The sequence below is a fragment of the Haematobia irritans genome, chromosome 3 (genome assembly GCF_050003625.1).
Source record: "Haematobia irritans isolate KBUSLIRL chromosome 3, ASM5000362v1, whole genome shotgun sequence".
Lineage (NCBI taxonomy): Eukaryota > Metazoa > Arthropoda > Insecta > Diptera > Muscidae > Haematobia > Haematobia irritans.
In genome coordinates this window covers 25,049,675-25,065,733 of record NC_134399.1, presented here as the reverse complement: position 1 = coordinate 25,065,733, position 16,059 = coordinate 25,049,675, and the positions used below count along the sequence as shown (strand labels likewise).

General features: G+C 34.3%; 3 protein-coding genes across 3 annotated transcripts in view; 2 read left to right on the top strand and 1 right to left on the bottom strand.

Annotated features, from left to right (window-relative positions):
- Positions 1 to 1,139: 1,139 nt before the first annotated feature.
- On the bottom strand, positions 1,140 to 2,586 carry LOC142228369 (uncharacterized). Its single transcript, XM_075298779.1, has 2 exons — positions 2,348 to 2,586; positions 1,140 to 2,271 (listed from the first exon to the last, which is right to left on the bottom strand). The coding sequence occupies exons 1-2, from the start codon at positions 2,478 to 2,480 to the stop codon at positions 1,241 to 1,243; spliced, it is 1,164 nt and encodes a 387-aa protein (XP_075154894.1). The 5' UTR covers positions 2,481 to 2,586; the 3' UTR covers positions 1,140 to 1,240.
- A 2,950-nt stretch (positions 2,587 to 5,536) lies between these two features.
- Positions 5,537 to 9,258, top strand: LOC142229265 (lanC-like protein 3 homolog). Its single transcript, XM_075299797.1, has 3 exons — positions 5,537 to 5,555; positions 5,694 to 5,751; positions 6,991 to 9,258. Exons 1-3 carry the CDS (start codon positions 5,550 to 5,552, stop codon positions 8,259 to 8,261), a joined length of 1,335 nt encoding a protein of 444 aa, XP_075155912.1. The 5' UTR covers positions 5,537 to 5,549; the 3' UTR covers positions 8,262 to 9,258.
- A 4,136-nt stretch (positions 9,259 to 13,394) lies between these two features.
- fzr (fizzy and cell division cycle 20 related) overlaps positions 13,395 to 16,059 on the top strand; it is a 69,146-nt gene continuing 66,481 nt past the window's right edge. Inside the window, exon 1 of the mRNA XM_075299370.1 lies at positions 13,395 to 13,943. The gene's annotated coding sequence lies outside the window, so the exon portion shown is untranslated. The remainder of the gene's footprint in view (positions 13,944 to 16,059) is intronic.

The following is a 16,059-nucleotide window of genomic DNA, read 5'->3' as shown; positions in this document are numbered from 1 at the left end:
TAACCTTGTAGCTTCTCACCGCTTCAGCTACAGTATCCTCATGAATCCTGTTCAAACCTGCCTGGTACGCTGCTTGATCTAGAGGTTCTCTTTTGTAGCGCTGGATCTCGCGCTCTAGATTATGTATATCAACCCTTACGTTCCTGGGCGGTGGTTGTGCATCCATGAGATGGTGGTTTGGATGATTACTGCGATAACAAACCAGGAGATACTGCTTTGACAACATGTAGTTGTGTCTTCGCACAGGGATGGTCTTTGTCTCCACATAAAGGTGATCCAGGGGTGTGCTGCGGAGACACCCAGTCACAGTTCTAAGAGCAAAGACAATGGTCGTCCCACTACTTTTTTTAATTTTGTGCCACCTATTCACCGAGCAGTATCACCTTTTTAATTCCGTTAGAAGTCCAATATTTTTGCAATTTTCAATCCCACATCTTGTTACAAGTACGTATGCAATCGTGGCTACAAGATGTAATGGTTCAATATTATTGTTTTTTATCAATTTTTCTTTTCATACGAAAACGTTTTGAAGCCTATTCTTGCACCGCCTAAAAATAGGCAACGAAAAATTTCTAGGTAAAACAGGATACTGCCCTGCATAGTTAATTTCAAGGAATAATTTTCAATGAAATTTTGACAAAATGATTGTTAGTTAAATTTAATTTGGAATTTTTTTGGAATTAGTGCGCCACACTTTATTGCGAATGACAATTTTTAAAAATTCTCATAAAAATGATGCTAATTTTGAAAATTTAGATAAAATTTTCGAAAATGTATATTTTAGATGCCCAAAATGTATAACCGCAGTCTTCGAAGATTAATGGCCTAAGGCGATCAAATATTCAGAAACCAGTTGTACATAAAGATAAACAAATCACAACTGAAAAAGTCTTTGGTGTTCAAACGAAACAGTAAGAAAGGCGTGCATGATACGTCATTGCACTACGGTGGTATCAATCCTTTATACATAAATAAATACAATGAATAATTCTATTTGTATACCCCTATTATATATTGCTTATCTACGCAGTTTCGAATTTCTTCCTCTTAATTTCTGATTGAACAAACAATATATATATGATTTTTATGGAATGGGGCCAATAGCTTTGTTGCCACAATAAACATTAAGAAAATGAAAATTTGCTACATATATGCATTGGTTTATTATTATTCCAAAGAATCTTTGTAGAATTAAAAAATATGTTCAGTCAACCTTCATCATTTCAAATTCGTTTTAAATTTACATCATTGCAGCCATTAATAGATTGACGGCTTGTTCTATGTTACCATTAGCCAAGTTCAAATAATTCAAATTTTCTTCGTGATTTAAAAATCCCATTTGTTGCATTGTCCTCAATTGCTCTGCATATTCATGAGATCTATAGGCCATAGGTATATCGCCATCATCAGTCATGGATGTATTGGAAGACTGTTCGAGAGTATCCATTGCCATGGGATCTTGTTCGGTGCCGCTACTGCTACTTTGTCCTGCCGTACGACTTTCGAGGGTATCTAGTACTCTTTGTAGTTCATTACGGAATACATCAGAGGAAATGCGCTCTCCACTGGCTGAACTTGATATCGGTGTTGATGTGGGTTCCGAAGCGGAAGCTGCCACCGATGTCTCAGTATTCCTTTGGGCTATGTTAGAGAGTGAATTTGCCGATCCGAAACCAATTTGAGCTAATGCAGCCTGCAATTGTTGACGGCTTATCATTCGTATACGAGCATTTTCCGATTGGCTTCTGCCAGTCTCTTCATCTCGGCTGCCCCGTTCATTACTACCAACAGAATTTTCTTCCTCCGATGAGTTGGTCGAGTCCGTAGCTGGTTCGGAAAATTTGGATGATGAACCACTTCTGGCCAACTCTTTGCGAACTGTACTAACAATGAAACTTGCAGCCTCAATAATTAGGGGATAATGCTCGGCAACTTTTTTGATCACTTCAGGCTGGTGCAATGTATTAAAGAGCACAGAATCCCTTATCAATGCTAAGGATGCAGAGTTTCTGCGGAATTCCGGATATTCGGCCAATACTTTTTGCAAGATATTCACACGGCAGCTTACATTAATTTGTATATTGCCTATAGTGTAGAATAGCGAAACGGCAGTGTCTATGGTTTCCTTATCTTTTAAATTGTCTTTTGGCACATATGGAATATATTTTTTAGTTTTCTGAAAACAATGAACCACAACTTCCGGCTTTAATGTCTCTTTCAATTGTTCGTCGTCAGACAGTGGCAAACCATCATAAATGAGTTCCATCGAACCTGGGAATAAAATGCAATGGCAATGTATTACAAAAGACAAATCCTTATGCTCTATTTTGCAGTAGGTCTTTTTTACCTGGCTCAAATTTGCATTTTTCCGATATAATGTTTTTCAAATGGAGAACATTTTTCTCAAAATCGATTTGTTCCAACGTTAGAAATTCATCAGGTTTATTTGGCAAGTGAATACCAGCGTAAATTGATGGCATATTTAATAAAAATTAATAACAAGTTACCGTGCACAGAACTCGAAAATCCTTTCTACTTTCTTTGTTTTTAAAATCTGTTTCTCATTCACAATACCCCGAAGCCGAAGGGATTAGAACCGGCAAGACGTCGTTAAAACGTTTGACTGGCGTACTTCTTGTAGTTATCCCAATACGTACATACTTCTGTGGGATGTCGGCTAGAAGTCCACAAAAATCGATTAAAACCGAGATTTTCGGTATCCAGAAAAAAATCATCGAAATTTGTTGAACTTGGGGATTTTTATTAACAAGTAAGGAAAGTCTAGGCTTAAATCTACTTTAGTACAAGTGGTCCGATTGGTCCAATTTTTGGCCAGCGTGTAGACTTTTCGATTCTAAACACTAACGTTTTCATTGCCACGTATATTGGATTTAGTATCCATCGCATATAATCATCATAAAAGTAATATATTTAGAATAACATGGACCCGGAAAGGTCCTGGGTTCACGTTAGCCCACTTTGGACTCTGTCCATAGAAGAAAGTCTCAAACCTACCTATCCTCTTTGGGTTCGCGTTAGCCCTTGTCCATAGGAGAAAAACGTAATTTTATTCATTTCATGAAAAATTGCTGTTAGAATTAAGAAAAATATAAAGGAAAACACCCATTTTCAGATGTCGATATGTTGAAAACAAGGCTTTTCCGCCAATGTTTTTACTTTACGTTTTCGATTTGAAATCCCTTCTCCTACACTCAAAAAAATTTTGTTTATTTTTAACAAGTTGTGCTAAAGTAGATTTGTTCCAAAGTCTAATATGGTGTTCTCACCAAGCATGTTTTGGGGTTTGAAATGTTTTCCCTTTATAAGCACTTCAAAACGAGTCGTTTTCGCCATACTAAAAAACAAGTTCAAAACACAAGTTTTCCTCCAAAACACGTCAATTTTAGAATGTGAACCCACCTAGTTTGGAATATACCCCGAATAACATACCCCATTCAAAATATATGTCAAAATATTGAAATAAGTTTCATAGAAAAAAAAAGAATAAACAAAGGCTTTTAAGAACATGGACATGTGAAAATAATATAAAAAATTGTTTCCCTTTGCGCTCGCGGTAATTATTTGGACATAGGTTGCATATATGTGAATTTCGAGTAAATGTGAATTTCTAGTTTCCATGGTAACTGTCGAAGTAAAACATCTCAACCCGGTGTGAACGGTGAAATGTTTTGGAAAAACGAATGAGGAAAACGAGTCGGTGGGAACATAGCATAAAGTCGAGCGGGACCGACTATATTATACCCTGCACCACTTTGTAGATCCACATTTTCGATACCAAATAAAATCCGTCAAATTTGCTGGGTGATGTATATAAAGGATTTTGTTCCCATATACATACATTTAAATCTGACTCAACAAAATTTGTTTGACTTATACAGATTCTATAGACTTAACATTTTACTACTTTACTCAGGGTAAAACTCTGGCTTCTGGGTCCATATAAGTCCATATCGGGCGAAAGATATATATGTGACCTATATCCAAATCTGAATCGATTTCAATAAAATTTAGGACACTAGATTATACTATTAATTGAACTCCTTTTACAAAGTTTCAAGTAAATCGGAGTAAAAATCTAGTATCTGGGGCCACATAAGTGAATATCGGGATCAATATTTTTTAATTTTATGTAACTATAGTTATCATTTAATAACCGAGCCATTATCAATACTTAACTTTGTAAATCACATGCTGTAATTATAAGATTTAAAATCTTGTTGTATGCGAAACTAAATAATTAATAAATTGTAAATACTATATTTAAATCTGAATCGATTTCTAAAATCAATAGGGTTCTATTCTGACCCAAAACAGAAACTTTTGCCAAATTTGAAGTCGACGGACAGATGGACATGGTTAGATCGACTCAGGGGTCGGCCCTGAACAATATTGCCAAAGACACCATATGTCTATCTCGTCTCCTTCTGGGCGTTGCAAACATAGTGTGGTGTAGGGTATAAAAATAGTCTTTGTATTCTTTATTCCAGCTCTTTACACTTCTTAAAAATTCTCAAATGTAATACCTTATTCACACTAGGCTCAAAATCTACTAAAAGTGGATTTGAAATTCATTTTTTATAAGGAAAATGACAGTTGAAATCTAGTTAAAGTGGATTTTGGAAGTGTAATGTGAATGAAGTATAATCAGTAAACAGCAGACTTTTTGTTGTTGTAGTAGTTTTTTCTGCTATATCTACTAACATATTTCCATGGGATTAGTTTGATTTACCATTTCTAAACTCAAGATGCCTTTAATCATAATGTTATAAAATGCCATGAATTCAAATACTTTTCTAATGTTTGTGCTTATTGGGTATCCTAAAGCCCCTTCTTCACATTCAGTTGTTAAGGGCATCTTATACGGTCGGATAAACCCTGCGACACAAACACGTTGCGGCGACAAATCCGATTGTATAAGGTCGTGTTCGGCTGTCGCGGCGACGTGTTGGCATAAAATCAAAACAACTTTGATTTTTTCTGGTTGGGTGGTACAAATCATTGGGTGTAAGGGGATGTTCGACAAACATTATCAAAGACAAATTTATTTTTACATTAAAAACAGGCATTTCTGCAATGAAATTAATGATGGTTCGCCAATTCTGGTTGAAAATTAAAGAAATATATAAATCTAAACCAGTATTGTGGCAAAAACGTGGAAAAATTCCACTTCCAATCAATGGGAAACCAGGCGACAAGTATTTTAAATTCATCAAGTAATTTGTAATATATTAAATGTGGATTACTTCAGGAATCATTGTTTTGACACATATACCAGGATTTTTTTATTATTTTCTTCCATTTTTCAGTAAAAAATGGTTTCACCCATAAATCTTCGTACAACTTCATTGTTTGTTTATGCTTCTTTTTATTTTTTCATGTTGTCATCACATTTGTTCGTGCAGTGTAAGGGCAAAACTTGAACGAACACACAACAAATAGACGAACCTCTGTCGGAGTGTTTATCCGACCGTCTAAGGTCCGCTTTAGATAGGGGTTTTTATCGAAACATCTTTGAATATCGATTATGCATGTCGGTAATTGTAGTCGATAACTTGTTAGCCGGAGAATATAATTATAATCGTCCCAGAAGGATACTACGATAGTCTTTTATCCTTTGATTGCGTAGTTTGTGTATTTGGAATAATATTTTTGACTTCTATATATTTTGATAGGTTCGCCAACACTTTATTCATCTATATAGAGGTTTTTGTACGACAACATATAAATCAGGTAAGGAGATAAAAAAGAATAACGAACATCCTTTTCAGAAATTATTGACCGCACCCCTTGATTTTTTAATGAGCCACAGACAGGAGACAAACGAATAAAATGCTTTGTTAGGAGTACTATATCACTATATCAGGTTGCTGCTACAATATGTTTATGGTTACTGGGGCATCTATTAACTCGTAATGGCAGACACGTCGTATGTCCATCCATCTTGATAACAATTCAAAAGAAGTAGGATCAGTTGTATACCCAAAAAATTATTATTCTGTTCAGTCTCGTATGGTATGTATACTTTCTCGCTAACCCTGAGAATAGGACACCAGATGGTGGAGACCCTCTCCAATTTTCCCTTTGAGAAGATAATGGTTTGGATGTGTATATAAAGACAGCAATAAAAGTGGTAATAAATATTTTTCTCACAGGGACGATCTAGGAGTATACTGCGAAACATCCTGTCACAGTTCTGATGCTTTCTATACTGTGTGTTTTTTATCTGTTGAAGCCATACTGACCGAATTTTCCGATTTCTTTTATTGAGCATCTAGAAAGTTGATACTGTTGAAATGGGACCTTATTAGGACTGCAGTCTGACACCTTTGAGAAGATAATGGTTTGGATGTGTATATAAAGACAGCAATAAAAGTGGTAATAAATATTTTTCTCACAGGGACGATCTAGGAGTATACTGCGAAACATCCTGTCACAGTTCTGATGCTTTCTATACTGTGTGTTTTTTATCTGTTGAAGCCATACTGACCGAATTTTCCGATTTCTTTTATTGAGCATCTAGAAAGTTGATACTGTTGAAATGGGACCTTATTAGGACTGCAGTCTGACAAAGTAGACTCTAAAAGCTTTATCCATTCTTAGACTATTAAACTTTTAGTGCAGTAGTACCTTATGATTCAAAACTTCAAGGTTATACGAGCTTCTGTCTGACCGATGTTAGCCTAGTTTACAGTCTGTTCAACAAGTCTAGCACTTTTCTTGGAAATAAAAATTATTGTTGTAGTTTCTCTGTTAATTATATAACATAGATCTGCCAAAGCTGTAAACTATTCTGTCTGTTAAATGATTATGACAAACAAGAAATATACATTGATAGTAGTGGGATTTTTGGCCAATCAAAGGCGATACATACACGTTAGGAAATTGACAGACAGACACGGTTAAATTATTTTAAAAAATTGATTTTATTTACTCAAAATTTAGATTTTTCCTTTTTTATTCTTCTTTTAGATTTAAATATGGAAAAGAGATACCTCGAAAATCCTTATCCAGACTATGTAAATAAACAGAGCACACCTTTGGATCTGGACGAAGAGCATGTGAAAAATCTCATATGTACATATGTGGACGCAATACTAGAGCATTGTCGCCCTGGCTGTGATGATGAAGATCATCGGGGAGATTTATATGTTGGTAATGCTGGAATAGCTTACATGTTTTGGAAAATGTCAAGGTCAGCCCAGACCCATGATCTATATCCAGCATCCTTGGAGCATGCACATGCTTTTATACGTAATGCCAAAGCAAATGCAGATCGTTATAAGAAACGACGTGATGAACGCTATTCATTTTTATGTGGCAATGCTGGTATTTACGCTGTGTCTGCTGTAATTTCCCAGGATTTGAAATTGGTGCAGGATTTGTCGGATGACTTGACGAATTTTAAGTCCGGTATTGCCCCCAGCAAGGAACATTTGCATACAAAGTATGGCTGTGACGAGGTGCTTGTAGGCAGGGCTGGCTACTTATCTGGATGTTATTTTCTGAACGATGTTTTGCCAGAGAAGAAAATAACCGACGATGATATTGTGTCCATATGCCAAATGGTTATTGCCAGTGGACGTGAATATGCAAAGATTACCAATGCCCCTTTGCCTCTCATGTATCAGTATCATGGAACTGAATATTTGGGTGCTGCTCATGGCTTGTGTTCCATACTACATATGCTTTTAGATAGCCCATGGTTTAACACTGATCCTATTTCAGCACCATCCGCAGAATTGAGAGACATCAAAAGGTCAATTGATTTCTATTTGATGTTGCAGGATGAAGAAGGCAATTTTCCGGTTGCATTGGAGGATCTCCGAAGTGGCAGAGAAAAACGTTTGGTTCATTGGTGTCATGGGGCTCCAGGTGCTGTATACTTATTTGCCAAAGCCTACTTAATATTCAAAGAAGACAAATATCTACAGTCTTTGAAAAAAGCTGCTGACCTGGTTTGGAAGAAAGGTTTCCTTCGTAAAGGTCCAGGAATCTGTCATGGAGTAGCTGGTAATGGCTATGTGTTTTTGTTGCTCTATCGTCTGACACATGACCCCAAGTATATGTACAGAGCTATTAAATTCATGGAGTTATTAAGTAATTCGGAATTCAAATTGAGAGCCCGTGTACCAGATCGTCCTCACAGTCTGTATGAGGGCGTGGCAGGAACGGTGTGTTTCTTAATCGATCTTCTGGAACCCGATCAATCTCATTTTCCATTTATGGATGTTTTTCATTGAATGATTAACATTTTATGTGATTGTCCCCCTCAAGGAGCCTTCCCAAAAGCATGAAAACAATCAAAATTCATAGATGGACCTCAATACGAAAGCAAAAGATTATATATTTTGTGGTCTTGTTTACATCTCATAAAATAACCTCACATCAAGCATATCAGGGAAACTACTGAAGTTCTTTTTTATTTGGTAGATGATATCTCGATTTGGCTCAAAAAGGATAATTTCCAAAAAAAAAAATACATTTTGACTTTTTCCTTTTGAAGCTAGCGCTAAATTATTAGAGCGTTTACTTAATCCACTCTCCTTATAATCCCCCTCAATTGGCAGTGCATGTGTCTTATAAGACTTATAATTCTCTTATATATGTTTCAATTAACAAATTAGCAATTATATAACAAGTAGTATTTATTTGTATTTTGCAATATTTGAAATAATTGGGAAAACCAGTAAACCAGTGCTATCGTATATTCTATAGAAAATTACGATGTAGAACAAAAGCGTATTTTTTATGCTTAAACATATATACATACCTCGAACGATCTTAGTAACGCAGATATTCATGTAGAAGTGTACTAATTCAAAATTTTCCGAATTCATAATTCTATGTTTACACCACCGACGAATTTGAATTTGGGAACAGCTAAGTGTGTTTTCAATGCAAATTTCAAATGCACAAATATTTTTGAAATATGCATTGCATTTGAAACCGTATTTCCAAAGCTTCATAACGGAAATTCAAAAAAGGAATAAAATAAAAATTATATAAATAAAGAAATCATTCTAGTAACCTCTGATTTTCTGAAAATTTGGAGATTTTTGATTAGTACATATCAGATGGCTAGATGCGATATGAATTTCTAAATAAACAAACATGTGAGTTTATGCAATGTATTTACAAAATATGGCTATGGCAAGAATGCCCTTTAAAAATATAGATTCAATATTTTGAAAACTATTTAAATAAAGATACTCATATAAATTATTCAGAAAAAAACAACTTAGTATTTTTTTAATTTGTGTACTGGTAGAGAAAACGATAGTGAATGGTATTCATTTTTGAAAATCGCCTTGCAACTCGACGACGAAAGGTTTCAGACATCCTGCGAATATTAAATATAGCCATCACGCCCTTTTTATTCTACATAAAAGGGGTGAAAGGAACCAAAATCAATCACAAAAAAATTATCTAAAGCGACTCTAACCCCCATTTTCATAAAGCTCCGTTAGTGTTCCGTTAACTAACCAACTTTTAAACCGTATTATAGACGAAGCTGCCATCTTGTCTTTATATGCAATAGGCCAGTTAGGAACTTAACTGACGAAAATTTTTCAGTTAAAGTTAACCGGAGAGAAAATATTTGCAATTTACTTTCTGTTAACTGGCAGTTAAAGCCTAACGGAGCTACATGAAACCGGCCGTAAATGAGACATATCCGATCGTAACAAAAAATTGGCTAACTACAACCCGAATAATTCGGTTTCGGCTTAACTATCTGACCTATTTATTTATGTCAAGGTAATTAAATGAAATGCAATTTAAATATTTTGTACTTTAACAGCTACATCTATTCGCCATTTCAACCAATTTCAGCAATAAATAACGATAACATTTTCGAAAAAAACAAAACTGAGGCAACGAATTGACTTATTTCAAATAAATAATTTCAGTCGGGTTGGATGAAATTTACACCTAAAAGAGGTTTCCGAAGTGAAATCTGGTTTATATGAATTTGCTCCAGAAGTCCAAAGAGGTCCGATATGGTCCATTTGCAATACCATCCGACCTACATAAATAACAGCTATTGGCGCTAAAATCGATATTTTTCACGATTACTTTTCTTTAGTAATTCGTTTTAAAGAATATAAACATTATGAAAGGGAGCATGCCCGCCTTGCATACATAAGGTTGTGGGTTCGATTCCTGCTTCGACCGAACACCAGCGGTGGATTAGTATCAGTAATGCTGCATCAGTAATGCTGGTGACATTTCTGAGGGCTTCAAAGCTTATCTGCAATGTGGAACGTCGTTCGGACTCGGCTATAAAAAGGAGGTCCCTTGTCATTGAGCTTAACATGGAATCGGGCAGCACTCAGTGATAAGAAAGAAGTTCACCAATGTGGTATCACAATGGACTGAATAGACTAAGTGAGCCTGATACATCGGGCTGCCACCTAACCAAACCTATCAATAGAAAAAATTTCTTCTCCGCCGTCAAAAACAAAAACGAGAACGACACGGCGATCGTTTGTTCATGAGTAACATTGAGGAGGGATAGAAAAAAACAAATCGAAACAGATTTGAAGCATCACGCAATTGTCTCCTTTTTCTTGATAAATTGTTCTTGTCCTTACATTATTCACTGCTAACAAAAATCCGGCAGGCATTTTATGGCTTTGAATGATGCACTTTTTTTAATTTTTTATGTTTATACCGGCAAAATATGTTTTGTTTATAATTTCTGTCTGCAAATAAAATATGGCTTGCAGAAAAAATTAGCTGTCACATTTTTCGATTAAAAGTCCGAAAAAAGTGTTCACACGTGTGACTCAGAACAACTAACTTTGTGTGTGGTGTGTAGAAAGTGTATAGTGTGGTGCACAATGCGGTGTGACCCAGAACAGACATGATTATGAATTTCGTACGTCCTACGTAAATAAAGAAGGTCGGTCGTCGGTCCAAAGAAATTTTTAAAGCAAAAATTCAAATATACCAAAAGTTAAAGAACTTAAATAACCATGTCTGTTCTGGCTCACACCGCATTGTGCACCACACTATACACTTTCTACACACCACACACAAAGTTAGTTGTTCTGAGTCACACGTGTGAACTCTTTTTTCGGACTTTTAATCGAAAAATGTGACAGCTGATTTTTTCTGCAAGCCATATTATTTGCAGATAGAAATTATAAACAAAACATATTTTGCCGGTATAAACATAAAAAATTAAATGTAATGCGTAATTCAAAGCCATAAAATGCCTGCCGGATTTTTGTTAGGAGTGACTAATGTAAGGACAAGAGCAATTTATCAAGAACAAATAAGAATGCGATTTCTACCTTTGTTTTGATTTGTTTTTTTTTTCTATCCCTCCTCAATGTTACTCATGAACAAACGATCGCCGTGTCGTTCTCGTTTTAGTTTTTGACGGCGGAGAAGTTTTTTTTTTTGGTTTTGGTCAAACAGTTTTTAACATCCATACATTAAAGGAAATTTTATTATAGTGGGCATAATTAACTATTCTGTTAAGGTTTTTCTCATTTGTATTGCTTAAATATTTACAATAATATTGCAAACAAATTTTCTATCGTGGCGGCCTCCATTTGCAGAAAGATGGTGGCGGCGCTAGTTTTTTTTAATTTGCTCAGTGATTTGTGCACCAAGAACACTTTGCAGAATTGAAGATGCCATATTTTTCATGCAATAAATTTGGTAAAATTCACTTTTCTTAGCCCATTGATTTTGTAAAAGTTATAATTTAATTACCTTATATTTTCAAAAAGACCTTTGATTTGTTTAGGAAAGCGGATAGTATTCACAAAAATCAAAGATAATTTTGCTTAAAACTTTTTTGTGTTAACTTTTAAAAATTGTGGCAACATTATACTTTCGAACACACTGAAAATCAGCTGATTAAAACAAACCCAAAATTTATACACCAATCAGAGGAAATTTCGGTTCAAATTTTAGATGGATTTTTAAAATCGTGGTTTCTGCCATATATAAGTGACTTTCCCAATAAAATTTGCAAATATTTATAAAAAAAACATATTAAAGTTTCAGATTCTGTTATTTATTTGTTATAAAAACTTCTAACTTTGCATACGATGGCTGTACACTAAGCCTACACAAAAGAAATGTTCGTGTACATTTTCCAGGTCTATAACGGTGTATAGTGTTGGCCAGAACACCTTTTAAGTGTGACACCATACGAAAATTGTACATGTGTGTACCAGAACAGACACGAACATCTTGAACATTTTTGAAAAACTGTGTGTATGCTGTAGGAAATCTTCATCAAATTTCTACGTCTATCTACATCCCTCAAACCGTAAGTAAATTTGTATATCTCGTATCATTGATTTCATATCATTTCTCTGTGCTGTGATTGATTTATTATACATAGGAAAGTTGGAAGTTCTTAATAGCATTATAATTTAAATCAAAAAAAAGTGTATCTATTCACCTTGTTTTAATATTTTCAATGGAAATACAAATTGATGATTGTTTAAGAAACTATTGAGTTGTAATTTGTTTATAAAGGTGGATATTCAGTTCGAGTTTGGCCGCTAAAATCGCTATTTTTCACGATTACTTTTCTTTAGTAATTCGTTTTAAAGAATATAAACATTATGAAAGGGAGCTACCGTGGTGCAATAGTTAGCATGCACGCCTTGCATACATAAGGTTGTGGGTTCGATTCCTGCTTCGACCGAACACCAAAAAGTTTTTCAACGGTGGATTACCCCACCTCAGTAAATAATGCTGGTGACATTTCTGAGGGTTTCAAAGCTTCTCTAAGTGGTTTCACTGCAATGTGGAACGCCGTTCGGACTCGGCTATAAAAAGGAGGTCCCTTGTCAATGAGCTTAGCAGCACTCAGTGATAAGAAAGAAGTTCACCAATGTGGTATCACAATGGACTGAATAGTCTAAGAGGGTCTGATACATCGGGCTGCCACCTAACCTAACCTAACTTAACCTAACCTAACCTAACCTAACATTATGAATAGTTGCTTTGGGCTATTCCTCATCAAGTTATAATAAAATTTGCATCAAAAAGGTATAGATAATTTTGTTTTGATTTTAGCGGCTAAACTCGAAATTAGTACCGCCCTTAACATTAGAAATACTCACTATTGTGTTCAATTACTCTTGTGAGTTTAATGTCTCTTTTCTCCATTCAAAATTGTTTGAAAACGTATTGAATTTCAGTTGTAATATATGTAGCTTCTTAATGTGCTATAAATACGAAAAGAAAGCTTAAATTTCAATTGTAGTTGAGAGTTTATATCACGGTAACCCTATAAAAAATAATCGATTATCAAACCACAAAACACCTATCCCAAAGTTATCGATTCATAGTTATCGACAAACCATAAGTCGATAACGATTGCATTCGCTATACACATACAACATTATTTAAAAACGCTTGTGTCGGTTTGACGGCGGTCGCAAAGAAAGAAGAATAATAATCCGAAAATCAAGAAAATAACATAAAATTGTCGACAACATTGTGTGCAAACAATATTATCTATATTTATCATAGTAATATTGTGTAATCAAGTGTTAGACGCCTCTTCTATTGATTTATGTTTCCCCTTTGCTCGACCGTGTTAAAGATTAGTGTGAGTGAACGTTGCGAAAGAAAAATCGGGAAAAACTGTAAATTTCCAATTTTGGACATTTGAAAATTCATATCTAAATTTTGTTGAAAAAAGATTTTGTCATTTGTCAAAGCGGTAGAAAGTTTATTCCAAAAATAAAATAACATTGCAATTAAAAAAACCAGAAAAATCTAATGTGCATTTCTTCGAGTTTGTTTATATAAAGAAGAAAAAAAAATACGTTGGAAGAAGAAAAATTGTGTGTGTGTGCTAAAGAAGAAATAGAATACAAACAAGAACAACAAAAGCTAAAGAGAGAACAGACTTTGCATCACTGTTCTTCTGTCAAAAAATAGGGGTAAGTGTCGATGTTGTTTGTATTTTGTTAATATTATAATTTTCTGTAGATATACAAAAAAAAAAAACAATTTAAATAGAATAGATTAATATTGTTATTGTAAAATTATTGTTGGAGACATTTTTATATGGGGCGTGTTTTGGTCTACATTTTTCTTTTCGCTGCTTTAAAAATATGCATGTGAGTACAGGGTTGTTATTTTATTTTCATTTTGCCTTGCAAGGCACATTGGTTTTGTGAAGCATAGAATTTTTCCAGTGGTTTTAGAAAATCGTTATCCAGACCCTATCAAGGATAGAAAAAGGTCTGGTTCCTTGTTCTCCGATTAATGCTTAACAGAAAGATGAGCCACCGGTTAGTAAAATTTTTGTATACGATCAGCTGTTTTTCGATCCAATAAATAACAAGACATTCAGACTTCGGACATAGAGTAGTCGAAAGAAATGTATTTTCTTTGATAGGAAATTTATTATAATTATAAAATCAAACTAAATTTAAATATTTCTATCAAACAAAAAGATCAATTTAGTACGATATTGTTGTACTAGTTATCGTACTTGCCTTGCACAATATAGCTTTCTTTATTTACAATGTAAAATTGCCCATTTAATTCCAAGTATAGTCTGCTAAGCACGAACGTAGGGTGTTTTATTGTTTTGCCCCTAGTGTGTGCAAGTGGATCCCTGAAACTCGTTAACAACGTTGACGGTAGCCATCGAAAGACAAGTTTCAGTATTTGCCTCCCGATTTACATTCCAAAAATAAGAATAGACTCACCAACTTATAATGCGGATACTTCTGCTTTCAAGAATGTTGTACACCCAATGCAATTCTTTTCCATAAGGCGGTGGGTATAGGTACATTTGGGACCTTCGTCCCATATGAAAACAAATATTTAAATGTAAACTTAGTTTTTAAATAAATATCCTGTGGCAAATTGTTGGCTGCTACTTGGCTGTTAGACAGATGGACATATAAACATACTGAGTGGCAACTAAATCAAGTCATTATTCTGAGTCAATACTACGTCTTAGACTATGTGACTCCATAGGTCTCAGACTGTATGGCATTATCAGCCTGAAACTGTGTGGATCTCAGATTGTTAGTTTGGGTGTGACGTACAAATATTCACATTTGCTAATTTTGTTGTGGTCGATTATCGTCTTTATCATCTTTACCTAAATCGGTTTGCTAGATTTGTAATGCAAAAAATATTCCCATGTTTCATTATATTTTCAGAATTGTAGGAAAAACCTCAAATGTATGGGTTTTGAGCGTTTAACTCACTACATTTGGCTCCCACAAAAATGTTTATACCTTCATTGTTGCTTTGTTCCAAATTAAAATACAAACATTAAACCGCATTCACCGCTTAAATATAAAAATATATTGTATTTCTCGAAAGTCATAACATATTTTCCGCTGCTATTTGGGGTGTTTATTATTTTTTTGTCATACATGATGGTAGAAATCATAGAAAGTGGTTGATTGAAATTGTGGCTGGTTTGTGCACTAGCTTATCAACAACACATATTTCTGTGTGGTGGAGAAAAGTACTAACATGAAAAGTGAAACAGTAAAAAAATCTCTTGTCATTAAAAATAAAGAGAAAATATATGGGAAAATGTTTTTTTTATATCTTTCAAGAAATTTTATCTTATATTTTTATGTCATTTTATCTTAAATTTTATGGTAAACGGAATAAGTATTTTCTATTCTAGGAAAGGAAGTGGGGTTTCTCTTCCTTTCTACTGGAAAGATTAAAATGGGATTGTGTTAAAAGGCCGTTAAAAATAAAAATGAAAATTCAGATGAAAATAATTAAAGTTGTCTATTTTTTTGTTTTAATAAAAATTTCACAGAAACTAGCTTAATATTTCTATTGTATTAAATTCGGAAGAAAGTAAATTTGAAGATAGTAATCAAAACAAATAGGTCACATTTGCAATTATCACAATATCCGTGGAAAATTACAGTTTAGGTAAACATCTACGATTTCTATGGAATTTGTTTTAATATTATAAATAATGTAAGGCAATGTAAATCCGAATATGAATATTCGTTTCAGCGCCATAAATAGGAAAAAATACGACAAAAAAAAAATACAATATGCGAC